The sequence below is a fragment of the Malus sylvestris genome, chromosome 16 (assembly GCF_916048215.2).
Source record: "Malus sylvestris chromosome 16, drMalSylv7.2, whole genome shotgun sequence".
Lineage (NCBI taxonomy): Eukaryota > Viridiplantae > Streptophyta > Magnoliopsida > Rosales > Rosaceae > Malus > Malus sylvestris.
In genome coordinates, this window is record NC_062275.1 from 7,794,064 (window position 1) to 7,807,197 (window position 13,134).

General features: G+C 36.5%; 1 protein-coding gene and 2 long non-coding RNA genes across 3 annotated transcripts; 2 read left to right on the plus strand and 1 right to left on the minus strand.

The window, feature by feature from the left end:
* Positions 1 to 80: 80 nt before the first annotated feature.
* On the minus strand, positions 81 to 11,997 carry LOC126608268 (geraniol 8-hydroxylase-like). Its single transcript, XM_050276130.1, has 3 exons — positions 11,039 to 11,997; positions 9,505 to 9,761; positions 81 to 458 (listed from the first exon to the last, which is right to left on the minus strand). The coding sequence occupies exons 1-3, from the start codon at positions 11,933 to 11,935 to the stop codon at positions 95 to 97; spliced, it is 1,518 nt and encodes a 505-aa protein (XP_050132087.1). The 5' UTR covers positions 11,936 to 11,997; the 3' UTR covers positions 81 to 94.
* LOC126608276 (uncharacterized) lies at positions 2,548 to 3,611 on the plus strand. The gene is made up of 2 exons (XR_007617812.1): positions 2,548 to 2,584; positions 2,826 to 3,611. It is a non-coding gene; the product is annotated as an uncharacterized LOC126608276 (long non-coding RNA).
* Positions 4,727 to 5,694, plus strand: LOC126608275 (uncharacterized). The gene is made up of 3 exons (XR_007617811.1): positions 4,727 to 4,930; positions 5,262 to 5,353; positions 5,499 to 5,694. It is a non-coding gene; the product is annotated as an uncharacterized LOC126608275 (long non-coding RNA).
* Positions 11,998 to 13,134: the final 1,137 nt, after the last annotated feature.

A 13,134-nucleotide genomic window follows, 5' to 3' on the forward strand; every position in this document is an offset into this window, starting at 1 on the left:
TAAAGTTCACAACATAGCCATTTGTGTAGAAACCATAACTACGTACGGTTCTATAGGCGCACTCCCATACATGCAAAATTTTATAACGTAAAAATCATGCTAGGTTTTTATATAGCATGGGCCCAGCTATGAGAGGGTGAGCTTTCTCTAAGGTGATGCCAAACTTCTCTTCCATATTCAAGGTCTCTGGAACAATTCCATTTTCAAGCTTCCAATCATCAAACGACTTAATAAGCGAGCCCAACATCAAATTCAACATTCTCATTGCCAATGGCAATCCAGGACATATTATCCTCCCACCACCAAACGGCATAAGCTCAAAATTTTTCCCTAAAACATCAATTTCCGAATCCAAAAACCTGTCCGGCATAAACGAGTTTGGATCGTCCCAAATGTTGGGGTCTCTCCCTATGGCCCATGCATTGACCAATACTTGTGCATCCTTTGGTACAATGTACCTGCAGATTTCAACATCGATTTCAGCTTTTCGAGGAAGTAGAAATGGAACCACTGGGTGCAATCTGAAGGTTTCTTTGATTACAGCTTGTAAGTAAGGGAGTCAAGCAATGTGTGATTCCTCAACTGGCTTTCCTTTGCCGATGATTTGCTTCAGCTCTGCTTGTGCTTGTGATAGTTTTTCCGGATTGCGGAGTAGCTCAGCCATTGCCCATTCCAATGTGCCTGAAGTTGTATTTGTGGCTGCACTAAACATATCCTATTTAAAAGACCAAATGACTAATTAGTCTGAAATTTTAATATATCAAAATGACAAGAGTAGAAGAAAAGTTGATTACAAACTATTATTCTTATTCACCACTAATTAGTAGTGACGTTCTTCTTCACTTGTAAGTGAAATGTCTTAAGTTTAAATCTCAAAAATAGCGAATTTGTTACCAATTTATTCCTTCTTTTGCATAGTATAAATATATGATTGCATAAAAATATTTTCTTATTCCACTGACTAAAAGAAAGGAGTTTTTAAAAATTTTGATAAGACGCTACAAAGGGACATGAAAGCAATTTTAATCATTATTATACTCCAACAAAAAATTAAACGAAGCTAATATGATGAATGAAAAAAAACTACTTATACTAACTCAAGTGACCATATGATTATTGGGGCCCTTAAACACCCACCCTCCACCTGCCCCCCTTTTATTAGATTATCTTTGACATGAATCATTACAAATCTGGCTAAAGCCAAAGTCAACGAGGGCACAATTGTTAAAAATTTAAACAATTGCGAAAAAATTAAAATCCCGAGCTCAAGGATAGGGTTATCCTAGAAAAACTTCACTTGTTATATAACTATTATAATATTGAAAGATATAATTCATTCATTAAATTTTAGTGCTCTCAATTATCCTTCCTTTTAAATACGAAAGGTTCCCAACAAAGCGTTTTATAAAGTCCTTCACCCTCTCAAGAATAATAGGCAATAACAGAGAGCCCTCGTGAAGTGTCAATTGTTTATGTACACCTCAAGTGATGCACATGATGGCCAGTTTAGAAGGTACATATAGCGACACAACTCATAATTAACAAACAAGTAAAAGACCAGCAACAAAAAAAAATAATGATCGAAGAAAACCTAGCTACTTTTTAATTCATCAAATCAAGAACAATAAATAGTAGGAACCAACCAGAAACAAATGCTCAGTTTCAGCCATGTCCATGTCCTCGCTTTTCTCTTCATTGAAGTTTATAAGTGTATCCAACATATCTTTAGTTGTGACTCAAGATGTCCATGCAACCATTAGACCTAGTGAATAATAGAGGGTATAAATTGAGATCCTCTTTGGAATGGAAAAACAAAAGACTTCAGCTAGAGAGATCATCTTTCTTTACATAAATTATTTATAATCAATTAAGTAATCAACTGCTGCATAATTTCATAGCATTAATATGCCCGAAATGAAAAAACTCTGGCTTATGTCAAGCAATATTTTTTAAAACATATTACTTGACTCTTCATTTTGTTTGTTTAGTCTGGATTATATCATTAGTAAAAAGGAAAAAAGAGTCCCACCAATTTTTTTTTTTAAATTCTCATGCATATATATATATATATGTAATTGAAATGCTTTGCTCTGATCTTTCAAACACTTATCTCTAAGACACTCAGGGTGCCTTTGTTTGCAGTCACTACTGGACTAAGTGGCAGTTTGGTCCCGCGATTGATACAAACTGAGACAAGTTTTAATGAGATTCACTCTGACTAAACGAGACTAAGCACTTCACTAAGGGCCCGTTTGTTTGGCATCACTAAGTCTCCTTGGATTGGACTGGATTAATCTCTAGTGTAATCCCATGTTTGTTTTACACGGGGACTACGTTTAATGGGACTAGGGTGGACTCGCCTCGACTAACACCCGGAATAGGTGGTCTTAGCGAGGGCCCCCGAAAACATCAGGATTGCTAAGACTTCGCTCGTCTGTTTCCACGGCTGCCCACAAGATGAAGAAGGTAGGGGTTCAAATCACCAGGCTCCAGCTCCAAGAAGAGTGGGTCAGCCGGGTCTGGGAAGCCTAAAGGGGCTATGACGGTAGGTGAGCTGATGAGGATTCAAATGGGAATTTCAGAGGTCAACTCAATTTCTTCACTTTTTTTTTTGTGTTTTTCGTTGATCTGAATTTGAATGGTTTAATTTTGTTTTGATTTCTCTGTGATGTTTGATTTCTTAAATGTTTAGTTGCTGGGTTAGTGGATTGGATTGCCATCTTAATTTGTGTAATTTTGATTTTGCTTGATTTGAAATTTACAACTCTAATTGTAGTTGGGTTTTCGTGATATCTTCCATTCCGTGTTTTCGTGTTCAATTTCAGTGAATTTCCTTCAAATTTGGGGGGATGTCAGCGAGGTGCTTGATGATGATGATTTCGTTATTGTTGGTGATGTGGACATTGGGGAAGGTAAGCAAAGCGAGAATGATGAACCGGGCAGTGGCGAATTGAGGAAGAAGAAGAGGAAGAAAGAAAAAGTTGCTGGTGAGTTGAAGGGTGAGAAAAGGTTGAAGAAATCAGCTAAGGCGAAAGATGATGCTGAGTTAAATGGGGAAAAGGTTGTTGGTGAGAAGAAGTTGAAAAGGTCGTCGAAGGCAGGAGAAGAAGATGGTGCCACTGTCAATCATAAGAAAGATGGGTTGTCCTTGAAAGAGAAGAAAAAAGATGGTACAAGGAAGAAAGCAGATGATTCGTCGGCTCGAGGAGAAGAGTCTATTGGAAAGAAAGAGAAGAGAAAGAGTAAAGAGTCTGTTGGAAAGAAGGAGAAGAGGAAGAGTGAAGATGAAAAGTTGAAGAGCACAGAAGCAAACCTAAAGAAGGCCAAGAGAAGTAAGAAAGCAGCAGAATGATTCGGGATAACATGCTCCAGGCGAATGACAGGCTTTGCGGTGGGATTCAATAGATCCGGGCAAGTATGGCTATCAATATTGAGTCATCTGGAGAATTTTGATTGTTGTGTATTTTAATCTGGTGTTGAAATGATAATCTTATTTGTTAGTTTATGAGTTGACATTGCCTATTTACTTAGTTATAACTTATGGAAATCATACAAAATGTTTACTTTTCCATCGTGGTTTTTCTGCAGTTGCTTAACTCTGAATTTGAACTGAGATTGTGTCTCTATGAGTCTATGACTTAAACTTGCATCCCCATCTCCAATTATAAATGAACATAGCATTTCTTTGCATCAACTTAAACTGAGATTGTGTCTCTTATGAGTCTATGACTTAAATTGAGATTGTGTCACTATTGTTTCTTCATATGATTGACACCTCCTGATTTCTAATATTTGTCATAAAGTGAATTTGATGTAAATTTCATCTTCTAGTTCTCAGAGCTTTTACTGGAGTGGATTTGAGATATATATGAATTTCATCTAATATTTGTTCTGCCATTGTTGAATTTCATCTAATAATTTTTATGTATGTAGTCTATGATTGTATGTGTCTGTATGTATGTACTCTGTGTGTGTGGGTGTGTCCTTCCATATGGGTATGCTGATTTTGGGTGTGTGTGTGTGTCGATGTATGCTGATTTTGGGTGCGTGTATAATCTGTGTGTGCGTGTGTAATCTTTGTGTGTGTTGATGTATGCAAGTTGTGTGTGTGTGTGTTGATGTATGCAAGTTATGTGTGTGTGCTGTAAAGGTCGACCCACCGCAGGTCATCATGTTGGTTCTCCAAATAAAGTGGGACACAGAACCTCTTTTTCCCCTTTCTACCTTCTTCTCCCTGTGACGATGGTAAATAATGATTAGAGCCTACATCTTTTCCCATCTTTTTTATTTCTCTCCTTTATTTCTTTGTGTTGATTTGACTGTGAAGTTTGAAAGAAATGCCGGTTGGTGAAGAACCTTGGGTGGGGATTTCGACCTCATCAATTGTGGGGTGTGTGTGTATTGATGTATGTTGATTTTGGGTGTGTGTATAATCTGTGTGTGTGTTGATGTACGCAAGTTGTGTGTTCAATTGGTGGTATAATGCGATTTAGTTAAGGTTTACGTGTTAGAGTTTATCAATTGATGGATTAATGGTTAATATTAGTTCAGATTCCGTAATTAAACTCTTTTGTTTTGAGGCACCAGTTGCATACTATGTGTGTAATGTATGCAGCGTTGCCTGTATGCTTCAGTGCTCTGCCTATTTGGGTTGTTCTTCACATTAGAACACTAGTGTTTTGCAGGTCAATGTGTGAATTTATGAAAGTAAAACCAAACATCTTTTCAGGTCATTTGCTTGAATCATGGATATGGAACATGTTAGATAGTGAAGTCAATGGCTTATGAACTTGGTATCTTTGCATAAATGTGGAAACCTCTGTTCTGATTGTGTGTTTAATCTCCCTATATCATTGTCTAAATGTTTCCAGTGATAAAAAAACGGAGGAAAGAAGCATTCTTTTCAGAGTTGGGCAAAACATCTTCGAAGGTTACTTACTTTTTCCTTTATTAGTTCCTTGCATTCTCCCACATCATTTTTACCATCTTGATGTTCCTTACTGGTGGAAGGAATGGTTGTAGACATTCTTGTTTCTTATTTTCAAAGATTTGAACAATCATATATTACCATTGCTCCAAAATTTGTTTGGAGGATCGATATCTGATGTAGAAGGTCTTTTCTGAAAGATAGTTATCTTCCTACCACCTGGTTCTATAATATTGTTGGTAGTGCCAAATTGCCAACGTATATCTTCTTAATTATGTTTTTTGTGAGTTTTATATGTGAGGATGATTTAATATGCAGGCTCATACGTCTAAAGGTGCAGTGGATGGTGAAGGGCCAGCCTGGGCTCTCTTAAGAGATAATTACATTCTCACAAATCCCAAATTGAAAAACTGGGATAAGATGCCGGTAAGGATCTTTAATCACATCTTGTTAAGTGTTTCACTTGTCAAGGACACTCGCGTGCTCTCACTTAAACACGTGCGCGCATACACAATGCACTTCTAGTTGCTATTATGTATTCTGGTGACACATTGCTGTAATTTGCATACAGGACACCGTTGTGGAAGATGACACTGTAAGGGTGGCTGGAGATAGTTACGATGACGATTGATGTTGTGGAACTGCACAAACGGCTATGTGCTGATTGTTTCCTAGGCATACTTTTTGTAAACATGACGTGTTATCCTTGATGCTACTGCACAGGAGGAATTTTGTTTTCGATTTCCATTAATGTTATAAATGAGTGCTCTATGTGCAAAATTTTCTTTTACCTTCATAAGATTTTGGAGAAGCAGCTCGCAGAAACAATGAATTTATACCTGCAGTTTGTGAGCGAAGCGGAATGTGTATTCGCGTAGATTACAATAATGTACAACAAAACACCAGATTTCTTTTTTTTTTTTTTTTTTTTTGGAAAGAAACACCGGATTTCTTAGCATTCAAAAGGCGTAACCTGTAATCCGAAGGAAACTACATTTTATCCTACAACCGAAAGGACGGTGCAAAATTCATTGACGGTAAGGAACTGAGACAAAATTTATTTTTCCATATATTCATTTTGATATTTTTAAAAAATAAATTAAAATATAATAATAATAATAATAATTTATTGTTAGTCCAGCTTCTTAGTCCGACACTGCACCAAACGCTTCACTAAGCTAATCCAGCTTAGTCTAGTCTAAGCCAGTCCAGCTTAGTCCCTGAAGCTAGTCCAGTCTAAGACAGTCCGGTGCAACAAACGCACCCTAAAGGTCTTAGCAAGACCCCCTGAAATTGGTCGGACTGCAAAGCCCAACTCCTCCCTGCTTCGTCCCTCCTCGCTTTGCCCTGCCATCAACTTGTTCCTCGCAAGATTCGAAACCCAGGTTCCATACACAAACTCTGCTCTGCTTCGCCCCTCTCATCTACCATTTTCAAACCCAGATCCCGCAAAATTCGAAACAAAGAGGCAAAAAATTCTGCAATATTTTCATTTTCAAAACTAGATCCAAAAAAAAAATTATAAACAAAAAAGCAAAATAAAAAAAATAATAAAAAATCGATGTGCGTTTGAAACGCACAACAGTCGCTCTAATCACACCACGCCTAGTCTAGACTCGCTGATCGCAAACCTTCTCCATTGACGCTTAAGAAGCAAACCCATGAATACCCAGATGACCCAGACTTTGATTTGCCAATTGGGTCCTAGACAAATTAGGAAGAAAATAGAGAGATGAACGGAGAGAAATAGGAACAAAAGGATGGGGATGAAAAGGAAGAGGGTCGAAGAAAAAAGATGGAGAGAGATGAAGAAAAATTACAAAGAACCTGAGGAAGAGGGACGGAGCAAAATTAGGAAGAAAAATGAAGATTAGAGGAAAAGAAATAGGAATGGAGATGGATGGTTTCTAGAATGAAAAAAAAAAAGACAGTGGTAGTAATAAAATATTACAAAATATGGATTAAATAATATAAAATATTAATTAAATGTGAATTAAAAAAAAAACAATAATAGAATTTGTTATTGTCCAGTTTTTTAGTCCGAAAATACACCAAACACTTTATTGAGTTAGTCCAATTTAATATAGTCTAAGCTAGTCCACCTTAATTTTTGAAACTAGTCCAGTGCAACAAACGCACTCTTTAATTTATTAGAGTTCACAACAGTCATTTTTTGTAGAAGCCATAACTACGTCTGGTTCTCCTATAGGCCCACTCCCATACGGACAACAAATCAAATACTCGTTTAGGTGAGATTTGATTTACAGATCTCCTCCAACCGGGTGAAGACTATATATTAATGTGTGAATTGCTAATTTAGTTCTTGAATTACTACTTGAGTGAAATTTAGATCACTAGACTATTATTTAAAAAAAATCAGTCATTAATTTATAAGAATCTGCCAATTACATTCCTAATATTAAATTCAAAGCTACAATATTTAATTTTCCGTCAATTTAAGTCACGTTACTCGCATGTGATACATATTAGAGGCTAGATTGGTAATTTTTCAAAAAGAAATATTGTATATGGAGTTAACTTTGAAGGGTAAATTAGGCATGAAATGTTAAAGGCTTATAGCGAGAATATGATGGTATTACACCACAAAGTGTGTTAATTGACTTAAGTTGTTGAAAAATTGGATAAATAGCTTTGAATATAAAAGTATGGATGAAATTAGTAATTTTTAATGAATTTAAAGACTTATTTTGCTGAAAAAATAATTAGTAAATTACATTTTATCCCATCAAGTATGAAATCAATTACAACCTCGTACATCTTTAAAACATTTTAATTTCATACATTTAGTTATATTTTCTTTTCAGTTTTATACATTCATTAAAAAATCTATTAAGTTAATCGTTAAACGATGACGTGACAAATATAAGGTTCATATTTATGCTGTCATGGTTGTCAACTTTGCATCAAGTGAATAAAAAATAATAAAAAATGGATTATTTAATAAAAAATAAATTTATATTATAATTAAAAACAAAACAAAAATTGAAAAGGAGATCTGGGCAATCACTCTCTTGCGAGGTCAATCACCCTCTTCCAGCACCAGCACCAGCACCAGCACCGACCCACCTACGAAACCCTAGTCGTAAAGAGAAACGCGCACAGCTTCCATCTCTCTATCGGCATAGCCCCATCTACGATCAGCCATGGGAAAATTTCAAGGATCGTTCGCACATGCCTTCATCCCTTCACGCAAGGACCTGCAACCAGATCTCGACCCGCTACTGAAACCCAGACCATATATCTGATTGAAGCCCAAACCACCGCCGCACCTGATCGATTCTGAACCACGAATCTGTTCTGAACCACCGCCACGATATTAGACCCGATGAACCACAAAGACCTGCCATTTGATTATCGCGATGACCTCTGCTGCAATTTGTTTGAACCACCGCGCCCAGACCCTTGCATCCACAAGCCCGACCTGCTTGCCTCGAGCATATGTGACCAAAAAGCCGGTACCCTTACCATATTTGTACTGCACCTGCATCCACTACCACCATCTAGCGCTTGTCTCAAGCCAAATCCTCATTTATTTTCTATTTTAGTAGTGAAATGGGGCTTCAAGTCCAGATCCTATTTCGTCAATTTTAAAGGAGTTGAAATGAAATTTTCAAAATCTTTTCAATTTTTTAAATTTGCAAATCAAAGGAATTCATACAATGAACACAATTTCATCAATTTGGAGCTTTTGAAGTTGTTAATGGATGAAGAGGAGGAGGAAAACGAGTTTGGAGAAAGAAAGGTGGCGAGGTTGCTCGAGAAGATGCAGGGTTGGGGGGGTGGGGTTTGGGTTGCGGGGAAGGGGAAGGGGTCGGTTGCGTGTGTGTTTTTTGGATGGGAGGGGAGGTGAAGAGGGTGGAGGAGAGGGAGAAGGTGGGTCGTGGAAGATAGGTTTCAGATTTTTTTTAATTTTTTTTTAATATTTTAAAAATAGGTAACTTATTATATTTTGAATGCATAAAAAATTAATTATTTTGTCACGTGGCACAAATTTGACGGCCACAACACAAATGTGAATCTCATATGTACCACGTTATCACTTAACAGTTTACTTAACGAAAATTTTAATGCATGTATGAAGTTAAAATAAAATTATAAGTAAATGTATGAAACTAAAGTAATAATTCAGAAATTAAATCGGCACTTCATCTTATATTAATTTATGTTTCTAAAACAATATTATAGAAAAGTAGAAATCATGCTAGGTTTTTGTATAGCATGGGCACAGCTATGAGAGGCTGAGCTTTTGCTAAGGTAATGCCAAACTTCTCTTCCATGTTCAAGGTCTCTGGTACAACTCCATCTTCAAGTTTCCAATCGTCAAACGAGTTAATAAGCGAGCCCAACATTTCAACATTCTCATTGCCAATGGCAATCCAGGACATATTCTCCTCCCACCACCAAACGGAATAAGCTCAAAGTTTCCTCCTAAAACATCAATTTCCGAATCCAAAAACCTCTCCGGCATAAACGAGTTTGGATCGTCCCAAATGTTGGGGTCTCTCCCTATGGCCCATGCATTGACCAATACTTGTGCACCTTTTGGTACAATATACCCGCAGATTTCAACATCTATTTCGGCTTTTCGGGGAAGTAAAAATGGAACGACTGGGTGCAATCTGAAGGTTTCTTTGATTATGGCTTGTAAGTAAGGGAGTCGAGCAATGTGTGACTCCTCAACTGGCTTTCCTTTGCCGATGATTTGCTTCAGCTCTGCTTGTGCTTGTGATAGTTTTTCCGGATTGCGGAGTAGCTCAGCCACTGCCCATTCCAATGTGCCTGAAGTTGTATCTGTGGCTGCACTAAACAGATCCTATTTAAAAGACCAAATGGCTAATTAGTCTGAAATTTTAATATATCAAAATGACGAGAATAGGAGAAAAACTGATTATAAACTATTATTTTATTCACCATTAATTAGTAGTAACATTCTCTTCATTTGTAAATGAGAGATCTTAAGTTTAAATTTTAGAAATAGCGAATTCATTACTAATTTATTCCTCATTTCTCATAGTATAAATATATCATTACATAAAAAGTATTATTCTTATTCTATTCACTAAAAGAAAGGAAAATTTTAAAAATTTGATAAGACGCTACATAGCAAAAGGACTACATTTTGTCAAGACTTCATTCCCACAAGGTTACCGTAGGTGTAGTCATAAAGATCTAATCTTGAAACAAACGGGACATGAAGGCAATTTTAATCATTATTATATTCCATAAAAAAATAAATGAAGCTAATATAATGAATGAAAAAAACTACTTATACTAACTCATGTGACCATATGATTTATTGGGGCCCTTAAACACCCACCCTCCACCTTTGAGTGTATTTTTGTTTACCATCATTTAGTGTGGTGTATGTTCACTACCCTATTTATCACCGTTAGATGAGTTTGAATTTTGATATTTGTTTATATCCATTACACGAATCTCGAAATTTAAACTCATCTAACGGTAATAAATAAAATGGTGAGCATACACTACTACACTAAATAGTAATGAGCAAAAATAATCCCCTCCACCTTCCCCATTTTTATTAGATTATCTTTGACATGGACCTTTACAAATCCGGATAAGCCAAAGTCAATGAGGGCACAATTGTGAAAAAAAATAAAGTTTCCGGTTCAAGGACGGTGTTATCCTATAAAAAGATCCACTTGTCATATTATAATATTAAAAATGTCGTACCCAGTGCACAAGGCTTCCGCTTTACGCAGGGTCTGGGAAAGGTGAATGTCGGCTAGCCTTACCCTCATTTATGGAGAGGCTGCTCCCAAGTTGTCATATTATAATATTGAAAGATATAATTCATTCACTAAATTTTAGTGCTCCCAATAATCCTTGAATACGAAAGGCCCCAACAAAGCGTATAGTTCTTCACCCCCTCAAGAATTGTAGGCAATAATTGATAGCCTTCGTGAAGCGTCAATTGTTTATGTACACCTCAAGTGATGTACATGATGGCCAGTTTAGAAGGTACATATGGCGACACTACTCATAATTAACACAAAAATTAAATGATCGAAGAAAACCTAGTTACTTTTTAATTCATCAAATCAAGAAAAATATATAGTAGGAACTAACCAGAAACAAATGCTCAGTTTCAGCCATGTCCATGTCCTCGCTTTTCTCTTCACTGAAGTTTATAAGTGTATCCAACATATCTTTAGTTGTGACATAATCGCGTGATTTTCTTGACTCCAACCTTTGTGTGATCATGCGGTCAAAGAGGCCGATCATCTTCTGGAAGTGTTTGGCCAGACGACGCCGTATTCCCATGGGATCGATCTTCTTAAGTACAGGAAAATAGTCAGCCAAGTTTGGCTTCCCAATCTCTTCCATAATACCCCACACCAACTCCTTATACTCACTAGCCGTCTCACTATTCGTGTCCGCCAAATCCACAGAGAATACGGTACGCGACATCAAGTTGAGCGTAGTTTTGAAAGCTGCACTTCCAACATCAACGGCTTCACCTTTTAAAACGCTTTCGTTGACCTCGGATACGAGCTCTTGAACTTTTAGGTGACGGTTGGCTTGGTTGGCGTCGAGAACTTTGGTGGCAAACAAATGCGAGTTGCATATTTTTCGAAGGTTTCTCCATGCCGCTGAAACCGGTATCCAGGGCATGCCGTACTTAGCATGGTCACAGGCCTGGATGGCATCTGGTATGGTCCGGTTGCAAAAGAACTGATCACGGGTCCGGAGGACTTCTTTAGCTACGATTGATGAAGAAACTACAACCGTTGTAACATGTCCAAGTCGTAAAGACAAAATGGGGCCATGGCGTTGTGAGAGGTTAGTGAGAGCGATGTGGGGTTTGCTACCAAGCTCCAAAAGATTGCCAATGAAGGGAAGTGGGTTTGGTCCTGGTGGAAGCCTAGTGGGACTTGATCTTCTTCCCGCAAACGAATAATAGATAGTATGAACCGAGATCCAGATGATTACGAGGGACAATCCCATGCAACTCAAAAAGTCCATTTGATCTTACTCTCTCTTTATTCTCCAAACCCTTGATCTTAATTTGTTACGATTGTTGACCAATAAAATAAAATAAATAAATATAGATGTGTGTGCATATAAACCTAGCAGTGTCCCCCCGATTTACGCTAGTTACACATGCACTCATGTGATTGTCCCACGCAAAATCTGCTTGGTATATTTCCTTCAAGATATAGTTTAAGAAGTCAAACATGTTAACTATTATTATGCTGTTAATGTAAAGATGATCATCACTTTAGATCATATTTAATAAATTATATATAACGTAATTATTAATGATTTAATTATTACTTAAATATTAATTAATGTGTTTATTTTTTATTATTAATAACATATCATATAATTTACAAACTGGTAAAACGTTGTTCTTTCATAGCCACATCAAGCAAATTACATGGTATAAGAATGTGACCTCCTCATTCTTTTAAAAACATTTAAAAGTCATAAATGTGGACAAAGAGAGAAATTTTTGTTTTTCTTTATAAAGAGATAATTTAAATTACTGTGAACATCCATCACCAAACTTTTTACTTTGTCTGTTTTTTTTGTTGAAAACCTGAATGTCCAGTCTCTCATTAAGTAGAAACTAGAAATAGAAGGGAAGGCAAGGCTTCAGTCAACAAATTAAAGGAGTTGTTGAGCTGCCAGTCAACTTACCTGTAGGAATCGCTTTTGTGGACTAGGCTTTAAACTCCGGTTGGAATCCTAGGGCTACAGTGCATACGGCGCGCCTTGTCCTATACAACAAGGGTGTATACAAGTAGGGTGTTTGAGCACATACATACAAATTTTTTTTACAAAATATCAATGTTGAAGCACACAAGCATGGTTATATACATACATACATACATACATATATATTTCCTTTTCAAAGATCATCTTTGCATAGAATTAGACAAATAAAAATTTATTAAGACATTCAATTGTAATGAAGAAAAGAGATGAATACAGTTTTTCAAAGAAACACTAATATGACTATTATTTAATCTAAGGGTCAAATTATCGGATTTTGTTGATTTTTGGTAGAGATAATCTTTGAGAAATACCTAAAAAATGATCATTTGATTGCAAAATATCAAGATCTCTATTCTAAATTTATGTAACCAATTTAACTACACCCATGTCTCTACAAGCATGATTCATTAAAAATTGCTAATTTCATCCCTACTATTGTATTC

Excerpts from the sequence above, each read along its gene's own strand:
- LOC126608268 (XM_050276130.1), bottom strand. The coding sequence starts at position 11,935 with ATGGACTTTTTGAGTTGCATGGGATTGTCCCTCGTAATCATCTGGATC. Across the intron at positions 9,762-11,038 it reads AAACTGAGCATTTGTTTCTG|GATCTGTTTAGTGCAGCCAC; the intron begins GTTAGTTCCTAC and ends TCTTTTAAATAG. Across the intron at positions 459-9,504 it reads ATAGATGTTGAAATCTGCGG|GTACATTGTACCAAAGGATG; the intron begins GTATATTGTACC and ends TGAAATCTGCAG.